The 24,858-nt window shown below is 42.0% G+C and overlaps 1 protein-coding gene across 5 annotated transcripts in view; it reads right to left on the bottom strand.

Moving 5' to 3' along the window:
* FSTL4 (follistatin like 4) overlaps positions 1-24,858 on the bottom strand; it is a 226,076-nt gene that overhangs the window by 156,663 nt on the left and 44,555 nt on the right. For all 5 annotated transcript variants that reach the window (XM_039559665.1, XM_039559666.1, XM_039559667.1 and 2 more), the window contains one exon: positions 1,888-2,136. In XM_039559665.1, coding sequence (XP_039415599.1) covers positions 1,888-2,136 — 249 coding nt within the window. The remainder of the gene's footprint in view (positions 1-1,887; positions 2,137-24,858) is intronic.

Genomic DNA, 24,858 nt, shown 5'->3' with positions numbered 1-24,858 from the left:
AGTACATTTTTATTTATTCACGTGGGAAGAGAAGTGAGCTTGTTTCTTTCTTCCCTTCCATAAAGCTGTTATTCTGCTGAAAAACAGATTTAAGCAGTGCTCCCTGGCAAGAGTTCGAGGGTTACTTTAAACTGGGACACAAAATTCCTACTTTCTGACATCATTTCATGGTGTGCTCAGGGAGGTATTCATGCGTGACATTGTATCATTAGGTATAATACAGCCACTGCAGGGGCTGATTACTGCAATAAGAACTCATTTTCTTTAACACTATATGCGATAAGGAATGAATAAAAACCCAGGCCAGAAGCACTGTCATAAAAAGGTGGGTAATGTCAAGAATGTAAAACCTGAAGACTGTTTTTTGGTAGTCAGGGAAAGAAAATCCCTTGAATCGAGTGGGGGGTGCTGAGCATCTCTGAAATTAAGACTTCCCCTTTCTTTGCAAGGTTTGTCATGATGCAGAAGCCCGCCGGCATCTTACTCAGGGATGGACACTGTTTCCAGCCTGATCCTTATCCTGATCTGACTTGATACCCAGAGGCAGAAGCACAGCAGTTGGAGCAAGGCACAACTGTCCTTTTTAAATGCTTTTTTTTAATGTGACAAGCAAAAAATTCCTCTTTGCCTTGATATGCTCGTGTGCTTGAAATATGCCTTTGGGTGACCCCTCTCTATGATTAACTTCATATAAGGTCTATTGATTCTAATTACCCGCTTTGGTAAATTTAGAGGCTGCCTGTGACAAACTAACCCAGGGTGTTCACCAAGTCAATGCTCTGACCAGCTGTGTTGTCCTCTCTACATCCAGATCTTCAAAACAAATGAGACTTCGCAATGCCCTGCAAAGCAGTGCCTACATACCTCTGGAAAAATTTTTGTCACAGTCTCCAAGTCTTCCCCAAGACACAAGAAGAACAATGCTTTTCTATCTCCAACGGGTATCACAAGGACATATTAATGAGACTCTTCAAATGGGCTCCTGTTTCTTAAACAGGCTCTTCTAGCATCATGTTAGTAAAGAAGAACTAGTGATGGGTAGCTCTATATACAGCCAATCTCCTTGGGGGCTTAAGTGAACTGAAGATAAAGGAATTATTTTCATATTTGATCACGTAAATGTCACTGGATATACTTGCAACAACCCACCTAAATCTTCCTGTAGGTGTATGGAGTCATATTTGACAATGAGCTTTCAAGTAAAATAATTTACAACTTCTTCCATTCCCTAGCATTTTATCACACGCTCCTACTCCTGCAGTCTCTCTTGATGACAGGATGGTACATGGCATACAAAATATTAATGGGAAAGACATGGACTGGATTTGGTGCAATGATGACAAAGAAATTTGCTATTGAACTGGTAGGAGAGCTCCCGATGTATGCATGCCACTGGTAACCAGAACTGTCTTTAAAGTTATTTAACATCTGTCCCCACTCCTCTAATTTCATTTAAACAGATCCTTTCCTTTGCCTGTCATTTGCCTAACTAGGTTTTTGTTTCTTAATGTTGCAGCAAAATTTTGTTTATACCATCTACTTTTTCTGAACATCTTTGTCTTGTTCAAAGCCTTTTCAAACAAATTGGATTGTAAAAAGTTATTACACTGGCAGCTGAAAGTACTGAGCAGCACACCTACAGTGCACACAATGCATACAGTGATGTTAATTATTTACCAGTTCCTGGTATGATTACATTTTGCATGGTGATGGCACTCAGGGGCTTAATAGCTGCATAAAACATTGTGTATGTTCTCTGCTGTCCTGGAATAAATCATCCCTGAAAAATTTAGCTGTTAGAAATAAAACATACCATTCAGCCATTTACGAGGATTATGACAAGTGATGAAAGCTCTACAGAAGTATTTATTTTCAACAATGGCCTACCTTTGAAGAAACAGTCCTTGCTGTGGATAATGTAGATTTTCTTCCTCTGCAGACATGAGGCTCGATGCAGGTGACAGTGATTTTCATAGAACCTGCCATCAGATCCACAGACGGGCATGTAGCTGGACTTGCAATCCTCGACACACCTGCATTCAGGCTGGTTCGTGTCCCTGTTCACCACACACTTGCTGCCCCGCCCGCAGTACTTCTTCTCACAGGATGCATGCAGGCCATCCTGTCCATAGAGCACTGGGAAGAGCAGAAAATGCCATCGTGAGCCACATTTGCCTCAACAGACCACACGTGGCTGCTGCAGCACCACAGCCCTGACAGGAGCAGAAGCGACAAAGGTTTTGGAGGTAAAAAATGCTCCCCTTTGAACAGCAGCAGCTTGAAGGGAGTGCTCAGATCTGCACTCCCAGACGTCCAGCTCTCCCTTATCACAACACTGAGCATGTGCTCGAAGTGCTTTACTGGAAAGTGGTGGACACATGGCCCTCTGTTCTTTTAGCTCTTCACGATGCCAGAGCCTAGAATAAAACCCAGTGAGAGCACTTCCGTGCTCACACTTTGACTGTGAGTTACATTCAGAAAGCAATTCTGAAACCCTACACTACTCCAGCCACAAAACTCAGCAAAGTGTCCAAGTGCCAGCACTCAGCTCCCGTCCACATTTAGAGTCCAACTCCCACCCTGGGAGTCTAAAGCTTCCACCCAGAAGCGGAGTATCCTCCAAGCTAAAATTCACACAGGTTTCAAGGAAAGCTCAGACAAAAAACTGCTGAAAGCTTTTGAAAAAATAACCCCCAAGAAAGACCATTACTGAAAGGAATGTCACTGAATACAGTGAAGGGAATGTTATGGGAAAATGCTAGTCATTGTAAAAACGACCATCGGTACCTATTCCTACACTCTGAGTAATGACATATAGTGAAAAATAACTTTCTACTACTTTTAAGAATTCACTGGATATGATATTCTGAATATTACTGTGCTATCTGCTGTTTGATACTATTAAAAGGGTAAGGAAGCTGCCGTTGTGCTGCAACATTTTCTGCTTATGAAGTTTCCTCACTTAAAGGCTTACGGAGAACATTACTATAATTCACACAGGACAGGGTGCTTCCAAAAAAGCCACTCAGAGCAATAATTAGCATTACACTCAACGAAGAGAGTTTCAGGAAATTAGATTATTCTATGCTAATTGGAGTACACCAAGTTGAGCATTACAAAGCGGAATTGCAAAAGGCATAATTATAGCAGGAATAAGCATTTCCTTGTGCAAAACCCACTGCCAGCCTTGCACAGCCTTCCAACAGCCAGAGACACTGGCTGCCCCTGAGCCAGGGACTCAGTCTGGACCAGCAAGATGGTTTGGAAGCAAATCCCTTTTCTCTACATTTACCACATGCAGGTTTGGCTCTTGGAAAGGTTTTGGTTGTGTCAGCTCTCAGAGGATGTTCAAGTGCAAGCACTACTCCAGATGTGCTGCAGCACTCAGTGGAACACATCCTGCAACAACTGGAGCACCCAGGGCTCTCCCCTTAACAGACTTTTCCAGCAGCCAAACAGTTCAGCGTAGGAGCACAGACCAGATCTCATCCATAGCACCTCATCCCATGTAAAAGGAGTGAGGAGCATCAGTACCAGCTACTTCAATCCCATTTTATCATGTTAAATTCCCTGCTAACATCAACACAGCCCCTGCCTGCCCAGCAGTTCATGCCAATATAAAATGCCTCCGTGTTGAAGCTCTGTTTCATCTACTCATGGTCAAGGGGTTAAAGCATGTGCACAGAGACAAGCAAGAGTTCCTAACAAAACCCCATTTTTCCTCCTCCCCAATAAGCCTTTGTTTTTATCACTGTAAATCTAAAAGGGAAAAAAAAGTCTGTTATTGGAGGATTAACTATTTGACTCAATAACTCATTAAAATTCCTCCAACTTGGCAAGCTAAGAAATATTGACTTTTCCTGACTTGTAATAAACTAGAAGGTCAAAGCATCTCTGAGCAGTGCAAAAAGTACAGTCCGTGGAAAGAGTATCTGACTATTCTTTACTTACTTTACTAATTGTTCCAGAAGTTTTGCAAATTATCCTCAGAAATGGAAATTTGTGACCTCAGGGAGATCTGTAAAGGCCATATTTTGTATTAGCGCCTGCTCTAAATCAGAGCAGCCCAAAGCATGAAGACATGAGGAAGCTCTGGTCAAGCATCCTGTTCCTCTCAGTGGCAGGACCTGCATCTGTACAGGCACTTGCCTTTTCCATCTCAATGTGCCTCAAAAGACATATTTTGGAGACTGTTGTTGATATGAGAGCTATTTAAAAATCAAGATTCAGGAGCTATTATTATCTGTATAAATGTAATTGAGGTAAAACTACAGCAAAGACCTTTGTGGGCTGCCTTGATCACTAAAAATTGATCTCTCAGAGCTTGCACCAGCCAAGGACTGTGTCACGCATCTCACTGAATGTTATTGCTGCCTCCTCATTCAAGGTGGCCTGCTCTGATTTAATGCACCAGGTCACATCTGAGCAGGTGACAGCTGCACCCTGCCCTGACAGCAGCAAAAACGCTCTTAGGAGACTCAAGTATTTTTGGTATTTTGATTTTTAATATAAAATTTGCATAACTGAAGACAAACTTTTTTATTAGAATGGGATTTTTAAGTTTTTTAATGATACATCAAAAATTTGTTAAAGAACCAGCTTATAAAAAATATAAAATACTTATTCTTTCCTTCATCCATCCTGGTTACTTTGGAAAAACCCCAGAAACCCTGGCTATATTTATGCCTTATCCATTTTGTTCAGAGTTTAATTTACTCTGTGTTCCTGGACAGACAACTCCTGGTTAAACAGATTAGTTTGGTAAGGAGATAAGAAAGATACCCCTCAAACAGCCAGGAAGGAAATATTCAAGTATTCGGGAATCCTGATGTACTTCTCCTAGTCCAAGTCCTCTGAAATCTGTGTGTCTGCAAGCAGAGTGCTAACATGGGTTTTCTTTGCCAGAACCCCGTAATGTTGACAGCAGCTCTTTAATGCAATTATCTTTTGCATAATCCTTTGAAGAACTGAAGTTCCCCACAAGCTCACTCAGCTGTACCAATGGACCCTCTGCCCAGCAAGGACAGCAACAGGGTGTGAAACAGAACAGAGCAGTGTAAATGGAGAGGAAAGGAAGTGTTTGACTGTACAAGCACTGTTATCTTTATCCAAGTAACTAATTAATCTGGAGCAGCACCAGGAGCCAGGGAAAAGGACTTTCCTTGATTGCATCAAGGTGGATCCCACAGGCAGGACACTGGTGTGTGCACCTCACAGGCATGAAACATGCCTTCGACTGCTTTTTTTTAGAACTATTAAAAGTGTCTGAATTCCTCACTCTTGCAAGGATTATCAAAAACAGAAATGGGAAAGGTAATCAAGTGAAACTACCAACTACCTGCACAAAGTATTTATGAGCCCCACTGTACTGCATGGAAAAGGCATAATTTATTCAATTTATTAGTTGCAAAGAAAGTAATTTACATAGGTTAAAAATTTATCATCTTGCAAAACAAGCCACTCTTCAACACTGATTAACTATACTCAACATGGCTAGAGTCTGAGGTGTTACACTGTATTAAAGCCAGAAGGATGGTCAGAGGAAGCCCAGTCTCATACATCCATGAACACACTTGACTTTTCAAATTAGCTCTCAGTTGCCCCTGAGAAATTTGGAGTTCCAGTGGAAAACTGACAAGAGTTTGGTACAGGAAGGAAATAACTGAGTTCAGGAATTTCATAAGGCTGGCTAACAGGCTGCCTGCATCTCAAAGACTTTAATGAGGAAATTAAGATGTTCCTGCCACGCTGGAGAATGCACATCCTCTAACGGCTCATTAATTCTTACAGACAAGGACCTCGTCTACCTTTTGCACACCACTAAATGTGTTACAGATCAAACTAAGGCTCACGTGCTTTTTTTTCTTCACTCCCAAATACAAACCTATTCCTTACTTCCTCAAAACTCCCAAAGGAAGGTTGGGTTCAGGACAAGTACTGGTTTCACTTAGGACCAACCAGACAAACCCACCACAGATAGCAAACTCAAAAACCAAACAGCTCTATCATATCACTGCTCATTTATAGCAGAAGTGTAAATTACTACCTTTACATGTAAAAAGCGATTTTGCCCTCAAGTAACAGTGAGCTCCAGCAGGCAGCTGGGCATCCAGGTTTATTGCTGAAGGAAGAAGTTCAGACATTACATCAGAGCCAGGGCTAAAACTAGAAATTTTAATTATATATGACTGAAACTGGAAGCTTCTGTACCAAGTCCTTCCAAGGCAATGCTGCACCTTGCAAGTGTTACATTAAAATAAAAATAAAATCAAACTCTATGACAGTGATACACACAGATGTATAGTTCAAGTGTGTATTTACATACATCTATTCACACACAGATTATACACAGCCACACACTTCCCTTGCCAAAACTCATTTTTGCTGATGACACAAAGTCAGATGCTGCAGCACAGCTTCCTAAACCTTCCTTAACAGCAGATCTTAAGTAGATCTTGAGTGCCTCATGGTTGGAAGCAACCAAAGTTGAGCTGCATATTGAGCCTGGCTTATGATCAGCAAGCAAATTGTGTGCTGCATTTGTTGCTGCTGCCACAATACAGTAAGAAAGGAAACAAAGCAGGAATTTCATAATTGTCTGCTCTTGAGCTTCTGGGTTTTTCACTGCATGCCTGACATGAGAGTGGAGAGGCAGAGAAGCCGTGGTAAATCACCTGGGCAAGGCAACAGCAATTTCATTGTCTCTGTTATAAAGCAAAAATGGTGACTTGTCCTGGAGAATAACACAGAGAATAAAATATGTTTCAAGCATATGATTGCTACAGATACAAACTATTTTCTTTCGAGATGCACAAGACAACTCTGTGTGTTTGTGCACATTTTGGAGCAGGATGGAGAGGGACACATCAGCCTTGGAAGAGGAAGACAGAGAATCAATCATTTCACCATATTAAAGGCTCTACATGAAACAAAAGGCAGGATAATATGGAAATCCTCCTCGCAACAAAAGTTAGCAAGACTTCCCACACAGTCATGTGATTTGAGGAGGATTCACAGAGTTTTAAAAAATAAAACCAACCCCAAAAGGAAAGGAAAATAGACTCTGGAAAGAAGGGTTGTGACAAATAGTTGCACCAAGGACACCACAATGAAGGTAACTGCTTAATCTGTCTCTGCAGTTTAATATCAAATGAAAACAAATTGTAGTTGCTCAGCAGAAGCTCAATAACAGCAAGCAGTTATTCTGCAAACAACACCAAGGAAGCACTCAATACTATAGAAAAATTTTCTGTATCAATTTTTACATCTGAAAATGGGAACTAATGTTACCTTCTGTATCGGTTAGAACTCTGAAAACCATTGGAGGTCATATCATGAAAAGGCATTTGAAAATCAGAAGTAACTATGCTATTCTTAGTGTGATTAGCCTAATTTTGCCCCATTTCAAATCCATCTAACCACTATGAGATCAAAAGCTTAATCAAATATTATTTTTGGATGGTATTGTGGTCTCCGAGGGTACTAACAGGAAAAAAGAGACAAAAGACACGTAGAGATGAAAAGATCCAAACTATGTAAAACATACACAGAGATTACTGAGGAAGAAACACCAACCCAGGTATGAGACCATATATATTTAGATCCTTGCCATGAAACTTACCGTGCACAATTTTCCTGATTGTTCTCTTCTCAAAAGAGCTGACAAAGAGGCAATTCATAGAATTGCTCTCTATTAAATGTTTATCTTAATTTATCTTTGATAGGTATTGCACACTGAAGGCAATTTTACTACATTACTCCTGTGCAGCAAGTATAGACACAAATATAAATTTGTGCAGTCCTCATTGGCATCACACCTCTCCCTGCATTTGTGAGCTGCTTAGCAGGTCCTCACAACCAGCTGGACAAGAAACAGCACAATTTTAGCAGAAGATTAATATATTTCCTGCATTTATCAGAAGGATTAATGTTCAGGGCCAGGCTGGACACTGTTTGGAGCAACCTGGTCTAGTGGAAGGTATACCCAGCCACGGCAGAGGAGTTGGAACAAGACGAGCCTTAAAGTCCCTTGCAACCCAGACCATTCCATGATTCTGTGATTTAATTCAATGTTTCCTTGGGCACCCATATTTCCAGTGCTGTGAGAAACCCAGTGAAGCATAGTAGCAACGTGCTTATGCACGTGCACATGTGCACTCACATGTATTTTACTTGATTGTGGTTTTCATTTTCTCAGTATTCCACAGCCCAAAAAAAGGCTGAAAATTTACAGTCTCAGATCTGGAGGGAATAGATCACATTAATACTTTGGTTCCTTTGGTATGATACTCCATATCAAATGAATAGATTCTTTGGAAGGAAGGCAATAAAATTCCCATGGGTCACTGCTCAAAATCAGTCTTGCTGCCTTTAATCTTGCTCATGAATCTTGTGTCTGTCCCATTTCTTCACTCCTACTCTCAGGACCAGCCCGGCTTCCCTTCCTTGTTTTCAGTGGGCTTTTATACTTTGTGTCATGTATCTTTATGCTATTCCTTCAGTGAAATTCTTGTGACAGAGACTAGGGGGAGGTTACAATCCAATAATAAAATAACTATAGATGGCTTGCCTGTTTTCATGTCGATTTCTCCAATTACATTACCAGTGGAGCTCCTGAAGGGAAGCTGAACAGCCTTCATCTTTCCCAGCTGTTAACCATTAAATCTGGCCATGGATGTTGCCTTTGGTTTGCTCCCCGCTCCCCTCTCCTCCTGGACACACAACCCAAGGCTTTCCCCCACAAGATGCTCACACCTCCCCTGGCTCCTCCACCATCACCATGAACCCAGAGACCTTTGCACAGCTGCCCCCAAAGCTCCTTGGAACCAAGCAGAAGTCTCTCGCTTCCACCTACTTTTCAAAATCTGATTCCACAATTTTCACAATTTTACCCTCATTTGGATAATTTCTACTTGGAGGAGGGTGAAATGGATAAACTAAGTGTAGTGGGACATGCTGCAATGGCAGGGAACATGCCTGGCCATCACTTACAACACCTATGTAAAAACATCTGGTAGTATTATCAGTGGTTCAAAACCAAAAGACACCTAGGTCCCATCTGAGGAGCATTCTTCAGTCTCACAGAAATCTCTTCATTTCTATTTTTTCACTCACTACTTTGTGATAAGACCATTTATCAGAAAATAAATAAATTTTTTTATTGTATGCCTATTTTACCCTTATATATGCACAAACATAATGTTATTTCAGATTGGATAGATAGACCTTTCTATTTTCCTACTTATTTTCTCATTCAGACATCAGTTTATAATGCTCATTGAGGCCCAAGAACAGAAGCAGAAAGACAGCTCATCACTGTGTTTGTATCAAAAAAAAGAACATTATCCTGATTATCTCTTTTTAATTGGAAGATATTTATAATTAATACCCATTCAGTTTCCTTATTACACTACTCTTGAATTCAGCTCTACATAAATTAAAAAATCATCTGACTTGCACCAAACTGTTCAAATGCCACTGCAGGAGGTTTCACCATGACAGGTTAGAACCCTCCATTAGTGTCACCACAGTGTCAGCACTTCCAGAAGCATTTCCTTTTCTTTAAGAGGTGCATATCACACACTTCAACCTTACAAATGAAGTCATGTTCTTGATGAACATCTTTAAAGCTTTGTTTAAACTCAGCCCAAAGCTGTATTAAGAGGTAGAAACATGAGATAGAAAAGGATGGAGGTTGGCAGTGGCTACAAGCTCAATATAAAGTAATTAAATCACAGGATCACAGAATGGTTCAGGTTGGAACCGACCTTAAAGCTCATCTTGTTCTAACCTCCTGCCATGTGCAGGGACACCTTCCACTAGGCAATGTTGCTCCAAGCCCCATCCAGCCTGGCATTGAACACTTCCAAGGATGGGGCAGACACAGCTTCTGTGGGCAACTAGTGTCAGGGCCTCAGCATGCTCACAGGGAAGATTTTTTTCCAAGTATCTAATCTAAATCTGCCCTCCTTGCTTGATCCCATCACTGGAGATAAGGTAGACCATACTATGAAGGGGGAAAAAAATCTTTAGGATGGTAATTTCAAAGAACAACTCAGGTCTATTGAGAAAATGAATCTATAGAGTCTTTTACTGTCACTTCCTTCTCCTGCCCCTTCATCCCAAGCAGATTAATTTACAAGGGTAAAAGCTTCCAGATGGAATCTATCAATAGTTGCATCTATGTACAACTTGCAACACTTCTGTCATTTACTACTACACATAAAGGAAGGCAGACAGCTCTGCGTGAAAATTAGGGACTGGATTCACTTTGTGAGTCTGTTTCTGAGAACTGATGCCTTTCTGTAGAAGTTGACATTTGCTGGAAATAAAAGGGGACAAAATATTAAAGCTATTTAGTTGTAATGGGATTTGTATTAGTGCAGGTGTCTTGTGTTTGGGTGGTTTTTTCTCCTGGGTAAAGCAAAACTTGTATTTTACTCATGGACACTTTCCTTGACTGAGGAGCAGCCCCAGCAAAAGGATTAGTGCCCCTCCGGCATCACACCTAAATCAGCATAAACCTCCAGCTTGAAACATTTGAGGCTGCACAGTGTCTTTTCACATTTTTTTCCCCAAGACATTTCATTTACGTTTTCCCAACTAGATGCCTTAGAGCCTCACCGATTATGAGTGCCGGAGCATTACCATATAGCCCAAGTGTGAGGCAGGAGCCAAATAGGTCCATTATGGGGAGAATAACAATCACACAAATACTGAAGAAAGATGTTTTATATCTGCATTGGGACACAGAAGAAAGGATATCTTATAAAATAGTTTTCCTAGAATCATAGAATGGTTTGGGTTGAAACGGACCGTAAAGATCATCTTGTTACAACCCCCCTGTCATGGGCAGGGACACCTTCCACCGGACCGGGTTGCTCCAAGCCACATCCAGCCTGGCCTTAAACACTTCCAGGGATGGTGCAAGGCCGACATGTGAGGCACACTGCTGGCAGCATGTCCAGGACTGCATCCCACCTTGGGATTGCCTTTAAAAATTAGTAAGAACAGGATGTGCCTTTAAAATGTTCTCTATATACATTATGCAGTGCTTGTCTGTTATGGTTCATAAAAACTCAGGAACAAAACACATTTGAATGATAGCAAATCCAAACAAACTCAACATCTTCCAATGGGACAGTCATGAAGACAAATGTACATATTGCACTGAGACTGCAGATAACCCTAAAATGAACCCAGTTCTGCTCAATGGTGGCATCTGCTCAGCAGCTCAAAGGTTGTTCTCAGATCATTGCTCAAGCCAAGCCATGGAGCAAAAGCTGCACTCAGGTGTGTGCATGGCTGGGCAGAGCAAGTTGCTTTTAATTACAATGTTACCAACATATATTAAAAAAATATGAACATCCCCCCCAAATTCCTGACTCCAGACGTGCCCCAGCAGTTCCCCTTGCTCTAGCACAAGAGACTGCAGTGTCCCAGGGTTTAATTCAGTGCTGGTCAGTGAGCGTGAGCAGGAAATGCTCCAGGAGCTTGAAACCAGACCGAAACATCTCCACAGGCCAACACCGATCAATAACAATTTGCAATCCTCTTTCCCATTCTCTGTTATTGTTAATGAATTTCTGTTCCAAGACTAAGAAATAAGGAGAAACACTATTTTTAAAGCAACTGCATGCATGTCTTGTGCACCTAGTGCTACTTTTGTAATTCTCCACTTGTTTAATTTTCTATTTGTTGTCTAATCCAGCACGCCATGAAACCCCAGGACACCGGTATTTTGTGGACACACCATTTTCTTTAACTCCATCTGAAGACAATGTTAACACATGGAAACCTTCATCTCATATAGGATAAACCCCTTGAGTCTGTCAGCAAGTGCCCGTCAGACCTAACAGCCATTGTTAATACCCAGCCTTTTGAGGCTCTCTCCCCAGGGCAAATCTATTTCTCACCCCCTCCCTGAGAATTTCACTTTTGCATCAATAATGGAAATTACCCTGACTGTGATTAAAGATTTATCTCCTCTGAATATGAGATTTCAAGATCACTTCCTACTCCTGAAGTAAATAGCCCAGTACACCTTCACAGTCTTTTCCCAGTCCTGCCACATCACCCCAACCTGCACCAAGCAGTGTTAAGTATATGCATCAACATCTTAAACTCCTAAATTCAACAAAAAGACATCTTTTTTATCCCCACTTACCCTCCAGCAGTTACTTTTCCCTGTGCTCTTCTACAAAGGACAGCAGAATTAATGCCATTTCTCCTGCATTACAAACCTTTTACTCTCTCTGTATTTGCTCTGTGCTGAAGAAAGCATTTTGAAGTGCGTTTACCTGATGGAAGAGTTATTGGCTACCAAAACTACTGAAAGGATAACACAGTAAGATGAAAAAAAACTACTAAAAAGCTATTTTGAAAGTGAAAAGCCTTTAAACTTCATATAATGTTAAAACTGGCTCTGAAGGTATCAGTGCAGAAATGGAGCATTAGTACCAAAATGCTAAGATTAGCTGATTTTTTTTTTATTGTTAGAAGTAGAATATATCACTGGTTTTTCAGGTTGAAACTCACAATCTAAAAAGAAAAATTAAGAGGAGATAAAAAAATACATAAAAATCCATAACTGATTAGGGGTTTCTGCAATGGCTGTATTTTTGTTTCAAACAGTTTTAATTTAATCAGAATTTTCTTAGTTTGTACAGCTGGGCATCTGGTTTGGGAAATTACCCAGGAGGGCAGAGCCCCTTCCCCTCACCCCACAATGAGCTTTATCCTTTCCATGGCATCAGTGCTCATCCACAGCCATGCAGAGTCCATCCAGGATTTATCCTGCTGCCAAACAAAGACAGCAGCCTGAGGAGTGTGGGAGCACTCCTCAGTCACCCACACCAGGAAAGTGTGGGGAGAGCTGGATCTGAAAGGGTCGATGTAAAATAAGAGTACATGTATTCACTCCCTTCCCTTTGAAAGTGCTCTGTACACTGAATAAAAATGAGCAACAACTGATAAAATCAACTGAACACTGTTTCCCTTCAAATACAAAGGTACCAAAAGGAAACAAGAGGGTCACATTTAATAGCAGAAGAGGAAAAGCTTGGGATAAAAAGCTGGAATTAGGAGCAATCATCAGTCATCAACATCAGAGTACACTGGGCAAAGGCAGCATTACGGGGCTTTTTATTCCTTTAAGAAAGGGAACAGAACAAAAGGCATTTTGCTGCAGGGCATGTTGTTGGGCTGATCCACATGGATATGGCACAACTACACCAAGAGAGGAGCACAAGGTGAGCACAGACACCTGGGAGCTCAAGACAGTGGTTACATCTGAACACAGGTGAGATGGTGAATGCCATGAAAACCCCAGAAAACCAGTGGCACCAGTTCAAAGCGGAGAGATGAGATGCCTGGCACGAGCCAAGAACAGGTAGGCACCATATTTTTGATAGGAGACTGGAACTGGGCTTTTCTACCAGCTTATAGTTCAAGCTCCTTCCTTGATGCCTTAGAAAAATGAAGTAAATCTCCTCATTGTAAAAAGGGGGGACAATTCAAGAAACTCTGTGGTCTGTCACTCCAGTCTCTGTCATTGCCACTTGTCCCTTTGGATCAGCACACAGAGCTCTCAGGCAGCTTGGAGGGAACAAGGCAATGATGAATCAGACCAAAAGAAAGGAAAGAGGGGCAGTGTTTCCACCAATCTCTTTGGATGACTGACCAGAAAGGAAAAAAGCAGTGAGAGTCACTACATTTGACTCTACAGGAGTAAAGGCAATAAATAAATACATACATACATACATACAAATAGTAAATAGGAACATCCTATGCCAAGGACACAGCTCTTTTCCATAAGCACATAGAGCTCAAGTGATGAATTTATCAGCAGAGAAGCAGCTGGTACTGCCCTTTGACAACACACCCAGGTCCCCCCACTCTGCAGATCCCATCCAGGACCTGCCAATGCCTCCCCGCCAGTCTGGCGTGCTGGAATATTCTGCAGATCAGTACAGCAGTACAAGAGCCCAAAGCTTGCAAAAGAAATACACGAGCAGCATGGCAGGGATGACTGGAAATGCCTGGGGAAAAAAGTTCACTTCCAAAAACATTTGCTTTAGAGACAAAAATTGTGTTTGATCCCCTCCTGCCTGGCTCTTCCCATCACACCATGGCTTGGAAAAGGCTGACAGTTCCCATCTATGGCTGGGCAGTGCGTCCCCATGTGTGGCTCCATGAGACCCACTGCAGCACAAAACTACTTCAACCCATTCATAACAGAACATCACATCCAGCAGCCAAAATCCAGCTGGCATCTTGTGCTCACAGTAAATAGGATTACTGGCAGCAATGAAAAGTAAGTCCTCTGCTGAACAACACACTGGGGATGGCAGCTGCTTTCCAGCCTTGGACTGTAAATACCACCTTGCCAAAGCTTTCTGTACTAATGGGGCCTATTTTCTCTATAGGAAAGGAAAAGGCAGGAGAGAATTCAATTTTTATGCTTCCGAGTCTCCTATTGATGTGCATGTGTTCAGCTGCTCCTGTTCCCATTAACACCCAGCATGTGAGATTCAAACAACTTCAGAGCTGCTACAAGCTGAGGTTTTTCACGATATAGAACTCATGTTAAAAAAAAAAAAGGGAAAAAGGTGTTATTTGAAAATTTTCTGCACTAAATAATGTAGCACAGCTTTGACTTAAAAACTTGCATTTCTCAATGGAAATATTTGTGTCTACCTAATGGACAAACCAGAGCTGCCAACTATTAATGTTCATAATCCTCACTGACACCAATGGGAGCTGCCTTTGCAGAGCAGGTCCCCACAGGGATCCTGGAGGGTGATTTACCGACTCCAACATGACCTGCAGGCGCTAAATCGCTGCCTCCAGGTTACTCAGGTGGAAGAACATGCACAGTGCCCATTTGGGGGAGAAAGAGGTCTGAGACTGTCAATAAAAAAAAAAACCCCTTGGGTCTCACAGTGAAATAGACTGAATGACCAGCTGGCAAGGAGGGGAGAGGGGATGAAAAAGGAAAATGAGAAAAAGGCAAATTGCTCTCTGTGTGATGGCAGGAGTGATCCTGAACTGCAGTCAAGTTTCCCAAAGTTCACTGAGTTAGTCTTATTTGCCTCAACAATGCCCACTTTAGTGGCTAAAACATATAAAACAATTAAAAATTACAACATCTCTTCCCATGTAAATGTCTCTCCATTAGAAACAGGGCTTGGATTCACAGGGATGGAGTTCAGGGGTGAGGAGAACGACCATTTTTCTTGGATATTTTATGTCAAAACCCAGTGTGTGTCCCTGATCAGCAAGGAAAGGCACAATGTGGGACAGGAGACAGCTTTGTGGGTTTGAATTCCCTTATGAGACGAGAGCTACTGGGCCCCAAAAGCTGTCCAAAACTTCCTCCTGCTGGATTTGTTACACACATTTGTACTGGCAATTCCAGTTGAATTTATACTGAAATATTGCTGTGGGAGTAGATACCATTGTGTGAGGTGCAAATGTATCTAACACAATCGGTAGCAAATACGTAATTATTAAACAGAGGGATGGGAGTATGAAAGAATCATAATTCAATACTCTTAAAGCAAATACTGTTTTTTGAGAGGAAAACCAAGGATCTCATTTCTTGCCTTCCTGGGCATCTCTCCCAGCACAACTATTCCACATGTGCAAATTAAAAAAAAAAAAGCCTGAAAGTCTTGGAAGGCATAAATTGGGATACAGAAAAAAACCTGCCAACACCGAGTTTTGTACCAGAGGGTCCAAAGGGAGTCCACAGCAGGGACATCACAGAATGCATTAAATCTCAATTAGATCATAGCACACAACAAAGCACAGAACGTTCCTATCATATTTGCTCACCCAAGGATTAAGGGATTTTCTTCAGAGAGGTCTGTGCTCACAAAGCATCTTGGGGACCACATGGCTCTTGGCAGGGAAAAGAAGGCACCCCTCTCTCCTCTCTTAATGAACTGCACCAATTAAATGGTCTCATAACAGTATTTTACATGTATGTGTGCCAGTGACAGACTGCAGCTGTGAAGAGACACGGCTCAATACTTTGGAAATGCTTCCACAGTACTTTTGGTAAGTATATCTTATTGGTGACTGTCTGCATATGCCAAAATGTCAAAAATAGAAGCGTGGAAAGAAAAAGAAGAAAACAGGAGGATAAGGAAAATATTAAAGGAAATGAAACTTTGATGGCATACTTCAGATTTTAAACATTACTCTAATAAGGTAATGTTCTAGCCACTTTTAAAGCAATGAGGCAACATCATGAAGTTATTATTTGTAAAAGTGTTCATTATACAGTGCTTGCTATTAATAAGACCTCATAATTATGCGTGTAAATAGTATTACAGTATAATAAATGCAATATTGGCAGCCAAGTGCCCACAGAAGCCTGATGTGCAGCAGTGGGCAGCAGAGCTGGAAGCAGTGTCCAGCCCAGACTCCCACTGGCTCCTGCTGGCTGGTCCTGCTGCATGAGCTTCTATGGCAGCACCTCATTCTGCAAAAGGATCTGCAGGAGGATTCATTTGGCCACATAAAAGAATTTTACATCCCATCTCCATCTCCTCTGAGCTAAACCAGGATTTGCTTCTGTACAGCTTCACAAGCCTAGAAGACTTTTTCTGTGAAATCACAGAATCATAGAAAAATTTAGGTTGGAAAAGCCCCCAAGGCCATCAAGTCTGACTGTTCCCCCAGCACTGCCAAGTCCATCACTACACTGTGTCTTCAAGTGCCACATCTACATGTCTTTTAAATCCCTCCAGGGATGGTGACTCCACCACTGCCCTGGGCAGCCTGTTGCCTGACAGTGCTGTGGGTTCTCCTGTAGTAACACTTGCCACAACACCTGACTACACTCATTTCTTCCACCCAGCCATTTCCACAACTCTGAGCTCTGCTGCCTCCACTCCAAGCACGACTCATGCCTAATGTCTTCCAGCACGGGGCATTTCGAGTGCCATCAGCAAGGACAGGCTTCACCGAATGCAAACAGTTTGCACTTTCCTCCTAAAGATCAGTTAATGAAGTGCAACACTTCAGAGCTGTTTGATTAAAGTGCTAATGCTTGTAAAATCAATATGCCAGGGAGTGAAGCTTTCTTCATATTTAAGCAAGAAAAAAAAGAGTCTTAATTTAATGTTGAATCCAGATGCAGCAACAGGAGTGCAGACACTGTTTGTAGCTGCCCCATATAATTTAAAACCACCTGCCGTTTGTACACCTTAAAACACACATTATTCAATAAATGCTGCAGAAATTATCTTAAAAGCAGCACTGCCTTGACTTGCTTCTACAAAAGTGCTACGATATCCACACACAGCACTGATACCTTTTAAAAGGTTTCCCTTGCAGAGGAGCAGTACCAATAATCAAAATCACAACAAGGCCAGCAGCTTGGCAGGTCCCTATCACCTTTGGAGTGTGCTGCTTTAATTTGCTCCAGGCAAACCCATTCCCTACCCACACAAGAGTATTCAGTCAACTAAGTGAATGACTTGATGAATGCACTTCACCGCCACACATTTGGGCTGGAAAACTTCAAAGCATGGTAATCATAATATTTTCATTACAGACAGGAGCTATTATTCCTCCCCACAATGAAGGCTGGAAGACAGGCTCTAATCCCCACAACGGAGGACTCTCTTGAAAGGGAACATCACACTGGCTTTCAAAAACCCATCAGGGACGCAGAGTTCACAGCTATGAAACCTTCCAGCCTTGGTGGGTCAAACCTGGCATCAAAGCACCCACCCTGCCCCAAAATAGCTCTGAGTTTCAGATGTCGTAACTCCCTAAATGGTACGGGTACAAGCTATATGGTCATAGCCCAAATTATATTACACATCCCCTGACTGCACACACTGAGATTATGATTGTTCAGTGCACTCAGCACACACACAGTCACAAGGGAACACTAAAAGCAAATTCTGGCCCTGTCTATCATCCATAATTCAAGAGAAATCAGGGTTAAAAAAAGTGCATGAGGAATTGACATAATTTATATGCTGCAAGTGGGAAAGCTGGCAGTCTCTCGCATCATAAAGTTTAAATAATGGTAGTTTAACATCAGATGTACCCACAGCTGTATTGCCATTAGCTCCATTACGCCATGGAGCAACCCCTCCCTGAGCTGGGTACCCCCACCTTGCCCCACCAACAGCTTGCTTCACACAGGATTTCACCAGGAATGATCAGTCAAGCACAAACCACTTTGTACTAACAGCAGGAAAAAGAAAAAGGAAGAAAGAACCAACAAAATTCCCACACCTTGAAAAATTTAGTGATGCAGTGGGTTTTGAAAGGTACCTTTATAATGAAAGGCAAAAGAAAGGAAAAATGTATCAAGCAGTGGCAACAAGTTTTGGAGATGCTGTTGCCAATTTTGATCAATATCATGACATTTACCATTACAGGATATGATTTCTTCTTGTTGTATACTAACAAAAAATATTCTTCTTTACACAAGGGATTATCAAATTAATTCAGTGTGTGTGCATGCTGCGGGGTATTAATTGATCATTCAGTCTAAACCAGTCAATATTTCTTATGGAAACAAAAGAAAGCTGGAATAGTGACTGCTTTGTCCCACCATTCTCAGGCTCACCCATAGTATACTGTTTTCAGTGGAAAACCTAAACTCACAGAAATGAGGGATCCCATGAGGGTCAGGCATTGGGAATGAGGCTGCCAAAAGTCCCACCTGCAAATCAGCTTTTTCAACCAATCCATTCTCTGTCTCATCAGTCCCTCTGCAATTAGTCATAGCAAGACTCTGAAGAGGCATAATATAACTTATACTATCCACAAATGCAGAATTAAACTGGGGCAATGCACAACCTAGAAACAAGCCAAGCCTACAGTCTGGCTACAGCTCCTGTTCTTCAGAAAAACTCTTCTCAACAGAGGAATTCTGCAGAAATCAAATGAGAACTTGAAAACAGGAATCCTTAAAGTAAAAGGAGTTAATGAAAATTCACCTGGTTTCACAGCACCCTGCACTTACCAGGACACCATCACCACTCTAAGTACCACTTTTCTGCAGTTAATGCTGTAATACCAGATTTTCAGGGATTTTTTTTGCTTCCTTCCTGTTGTGCTGAGCTGACAAGTCTGGCTAAGCTGTGCCAAAAGAAAAAATAAATAAAGCATGAGCACAGAGCCTGAATCTTTGGTCAAAAAGTTCTTTTTTACATCCCATGTGCAGATTCAGCACATCCATGTCCATGGCACAAAGATGAAGAGACACGTCCCAATTTAATCTTCAAACACAACCTGGTAAGCAGAAAGCAGCAAGAAAAGGTGCTTCCACCCCCCCCCCCCCCCCACACCCCCGCCATGATTCAGCTGACAATGTCAGCAACAAAGTGGAGCAGGTATGGTGGCAAGAGGTAACACTGACACAGCTCCTCCCTTCTGTCTCTCAGAACAGAATATGGAAGTTCAGCGGAGAGCTGAAGCCTCATGCAAGAAAAACCCGAAGGACCTCAATCTCTCTTTCTTACCTTCAGCAGCACCAGCACTTCTTAATTTCACTGCTTCCCAGGAGATGGGTCTCCATCCCCAGGTGTGCTGAGCATGCTTCATATTATCTGAAGGAACCAGAATCCCTGAGTTACTGGCCTCTTTTACCGTTTTTTTTCTTTTCTTTTCTAGGACACGATATTCTTATCTGAGCTTGCAGAGCGCATCATCTAGACAAACTGCTGTCTTTCTCTCCCAGTTGCACCCAGGAGCACATTTGTGTGAGGAAAATAAAAGGTGTCCAAGATTTGAAATATGGCAGTGAGCATCCCTTTAACGCAGCCACGGGAACTGCCAGCAGAAAGCTCTTCACAGGGGATTTACAACATGGATTTTTCTGCTACATGAGGTGGGGAGAGAAATCTGCAAAGAAGGCAGATCATAATTTAAGTTTATTTATGATTTATCTTCTTTATTCCAGTACCTGGCGAAGAATTTAAATAGGCATTTCCAGCGCTTCTCTGAACACCTGAACCACTACATGCCCATGAAGCTCAGTAAAAGCCTGGACTACATCATCCTTGACTAAGAAAACACAGTGTATGCAACCCTGCTGCCACCTTATACCGACAGAGTGTTAAAATGAGTGGCATATGTGGAAGTAGCAAAAAATTTCAAGGAAATTTATAAGATGAGCAACTTGATAAAATCTTTCTCTCTGAGCTAGACAGCCTAAGGCCGAGTCAAGAAAACAGCGGAAAAAAACACCAAAATCCTGTATTCCAACTTGAACATCCAAACAGAGGACTTCTGCAGCTTCCTTTAGGCACAAAAGGGTATCTCTGCATGAAGGTTTTAAAACATTCCTTAACTTGTTCTCTGTTGAAGGATCCCATCATCTTTTCCCAAGTCCTCTCACAGCCATGTAGAACAGCAGAGCAATGGATGCCTCATTATCAACAACAGCTGATAGTGTTGCAATGATCCCCGTGGGCTCTTCAAGGGCTATGGATGGTACAGTCACTCAAAATCATGCTCAAGAGAGAACAAGGCATCCCTGCTACAGAAGCACTTCTCACTCACCTGGGGGAAAAGAAGTCCTTCATTACAATTACAATCAGAATTACTCCACAAAGTATTTTGATCCCACTTGGATGTGCCCCCACCACGGACAAGCCAGGCTCTGTCTCACCTGCTTGAGGAGCACAAGGGAGCGCAGCCCAGGATACACAACTGCTCCTCCAGCAACTGTGAGCTTCCAGTCCCAGGCTTATTTTAGTGTTGTATTTTGGGGGGAGCAAAATTGATGCTTTCCAGCACACACAACCCGTTTCTGTTTTCCTCTGCCACCATAAGGAGCCTGGCATTGCCTGTCCCCCGGAGCACAGAACAAATGCACACTTGACCTTCCCATGCTACATGTTTTGGGTGAGCACCAGCCCTTGGAGGGGATCCAGGACCCACACTGCACCCCTGACAAAGTCCTGCTGGGTCATGCCAAACATCAGACCACATGAATCATCTCACCAGAGCTTGCTCACCTGGGACATCCACCTCTGCCTGGTACATTGCCTCCTGCTCATGATTCCTAATCCTCTTCCATACTGTCTCAAAATGACTAGAGGCACACCAAGGCAGCAACTCAAGGGAACAGAGACTTACCAGCACTGAAGGCTCCCCACCCCACCTTCCGTCAGCACCAGCAGGTGCAATGCAGCAGCAGGACTCAGCCTTCCTTCACCTATTCCCACCCATGCCTCAGCCCCATCACATTAATCCGACTGATGCTCCCAGGAGTCAGGGTGTAGCCAGGTTACATGGCAAAAAGGGTTTTTTCACTTCAAATGAAGCACAAAAAAATTGAAACTTCAGAAAAATTTATACTTTTCCTTTTAAAAAATTGTATTTAAAATTTTTGGAGCTTTTAAATCCACAATATTTTAGGGACAAAACAATTCTACTCATGAAACCCTTCCTTCTAAAATGGGTTGTCTGAGAATCACCTTATGAAGGCTTTCCCTTCCTGAGCCTTGCAATGCCTTTCCCATTTAGAACACCTGGGGATCACAGCCCTTACACGAGGCCTCAGCACAACCCCCTGCCCAGCAGAGCTCGATGTTCAGATACTGGCAGAAAGCAGTACAGCAGCACCAGCAGTGCCTTCAAAAAGAGTGTAGAATTCTGGTTATTTATATAAGACTGCATTTAATACCTCTGCTCATCTTCACCTGCATTTTGCCTCACATAAAAATCAAAATTTGCAATTTGTAAACTGCAGAATTTGATGACAGTGGAGTTAAAGCATGAATGTGGATAGCAGATGCTGCATTTAAACCTACCACAATGAATTATAGAATATCCTGACTTGGAAGGGACCTATAAGGATCACTGAGACCCAAGGGAAACTAAGAACCCCATTTTTTTTTTTTTTCTGGAAGCATTATTGGTGTCCCAACCTTAATAATAATTTCAGAATCCCCTGAAAGTAGTGTGGGAGCGTCACCATTAAGATCTGTGGAAACACAACTCCTGGTTGTATGTATTCCCTCCAGACTGCCAAGATATATTTAAGTCCCTTTCCTCAATCAGAAGCAACTTAACCAACCTGGAAAACAACAAATCAATGCTACTTGCATTGTTTTTCATGTCTGACTCCACATTAATGCTATGTCAGACACTATCAGCATCAGACGAGGCTGCACCAGCCTTTGCCAGAACTGTTGCATTTTCTCAGTGAAAAAGGGAAATAGGTAAGAGGGAAGAGAAAATTATTAATTTCCCAGGATCTTTTTTGTGTTACATCTCCTCTGTAATTTGGGCAGGGCTCCTGCCCCTGGAAACAAGAACTAGGAGGGAGAAGCTGTGGCTGCTCTGTACCTGGAAGTGTTCAAGGTCAGATTAGATGGCGCTTAGAGCAACTTGGTCTAGAGGAAAGTGTCCTTGCCCATGGCATGAGGTTGGAACAAGATCATCTTTAAGGTCCCTTCCAACCCAAACCATTCAACGTATCCACACTGAGAATAGGGATTTCCTTACAGCACAACTAGTGGATGGAGAATTAGTTTCCTCATCAGTGAAGATGATCCCAGCTAGGAGACTCTGCTTTCTGCACCAGATCAGGACATTTCCAAGCAAATATTGAGCCAAAATTCAACATTGTGCTGTCAAAGAAAATTCTCCTAAGTGCAGCAACCACTTCCCCACAGTATTCAAAAACCTGATAGCCTGTGGCATCTATTTGCCACTGTTTAATCAGCTCTGGTTAATGGGTGAGACTTGTTTGCAGCATTTTCATGATCAGGTTAACTCATTTCAGGAGAATACAACTGCACTTACAAGGAAACATTAAAAACAGACAGTAAAAACATAGAGGGTTTATGCACATCTTTTCCTGATGTGTTTAGTTGCATTTGAAACTGCTTTAATTGCAGATCTATACAGTTATGTGAGCTGGTCACTGCTGGGCTCCCTGGGAATCCTGAAAGCCAGAGGGACAGGTCAAAGTGTCACAGTCAAGAATTTATAGACAGCAACAGCAGAAGCCATGTGAATAGAATGATGTAATCCCTTGCTGCTGAAAACCAATTGGATATAGGGAGGGAGAAGATGTATACAGCTGTATGGAAAGGGAGATGAGTATGGAAAGGCTCCAAAACCAGTGCATTTGGTAAGCAAATGTTATCCCACTGAAATTCAGAAAAGTCTGCAAAATTATTTTATGTCTTCTCCAATAAATTTTCAGTAGATTATAAGGAATAAAATTAATCCCTTTGTACAAAAGATGATTTAAATACATTCTATTACTAAAATTTTGTGCAGCTAAGAACTTGTAGCAAAGATTGAAAAGAGTGTTCACAAAAGCAGTGAACATTACATACACAGAAAAAATACAGTGGAGATTTGCAGACTAAGGTCCTCTATCATACCTAAATTAAAACATAAACCCATGGCAATGTATTCTCCCTGTTAGCTCTCCTAAAGCCCTAACCAGAGTACACTGCAATAGGCTGTGGAGAGAGAAAGGAATGTACCTTCGAATACAACAGAAACAGCTTTTCTGAAGGACAGGAGAGCTTATAGCTGTTTCCTGTGCATCATGGACCTTAAGGATGCTGATATTTAATAAACCTTAAGGACCAATAAAGAATGTAAAATAATTCTTAAAAAAACACCTACAGGGCCTTCAAGAAACCATAAATAAAATTCCATGCGATTTTCACAGATTTACAGCACATCATCTTGGCTGTGCACTGAGGGGAATCCCTCTGGCTGCAAGCCAGAACCTCATCCCAAAGGCCCAGCATCCAAGCAATGCTCTCACAGGTCCTGCTCCTGCTGAACTCACACCACAGACGCTGGAGGAGCTGAATGCTGCAGCAGCAGGTTCACTCATGCCACAGCACGGACATGCAGATTCTCTGGCTTGGAAACACGCTGCCAGGCTGAGGTCCCTGTATGGGCACAGCCACGCTGACAGCAGCACTGGCATTAGCACTGCCAGGACCTGCTAAAGCCCAACTAATTCAGACAACTGGGAATGCATTCTGGATGGGTGAAGCTTTAATCTTCTCCTTGAAGCTCTGCCGCCCAGTCACATTACAACAGTTTGCAGACTATCAAAGCTCTGTATCTGAGCTGGATTATTAGAGGGATGAGACCAGGCATTTTAACAATTGATTTTTGGGTGGCATTCTTTAATTCTGCATATTTGAGCAGTGCTATTTTTTCACCAGGTATGCTTTTGTAGCCAAAAAAATGGCTTGAGTGCATTACAGCATCTTCGTTCACATGCAGTACTGAACTTCTTTGAAATATTCAAAGTTTAACAGATTGATTTTGCTTCTGGCAAGTCTCGCTGTGTGTAGTTTTGCTGAGTGTGTAGACCTGCACTCTCAAAGAGCTACTTATCACCTACATGATCTATTTATGGAAGAATGGACAAATATCCATTAATATAAAGTCTAGGAGACAGAGCATGGTCAATATGGAGCAAAGAAATCAGAGTAAAGAGTAAGAAACTTTCTTTGATGTAGAATCCCAATTTTCACTGCCTTTGCTTTGCAATACATCAGGAGTAAGAAGGATAAATGACAGAAGGGATAGGGATGCAAAATGCTGATACCCATTCACTTTGTCTTGTTTGTGGCTTGTTGTTTATTCATGGATTTCACATTAAGTTTACCTCTGGAAAATCACATAGGAATTTATCACCATGCCCCTTCAAAATTCCATGTAAATATTAACTACCCTTAATTGCTGTGTGGTTGGTGTTAATGAACATTTTCCTTGATGTAAAGAGGTTTCTGTATGCAGCCAAAGTGAACAGATCCTTCTAAATCCTTCACATTTTCCTGTCACATAATCAAAACTGTTATTCGAGGCTGTGCCAGAAGAAGGTGGAGG

Source organism: Corvus cornix, chromosome 13 (assembly GCF_000738735.6).
Source record: "Corvus cornix cornix isolate S_Up_H32 chromosome 13, ASM73873v5, whole genome shotgun sequence".
NCBI lineage: Eukaryota > Metazoa > Chordata > Aves > Passeriformes > Corvidae > Corvus > Corvus cornix.
The sequence above is the reverse complement of the archived record's forward strand: the minus strand, read 5'-3'. Positions and strand labels throughout refer to the sequence as shown.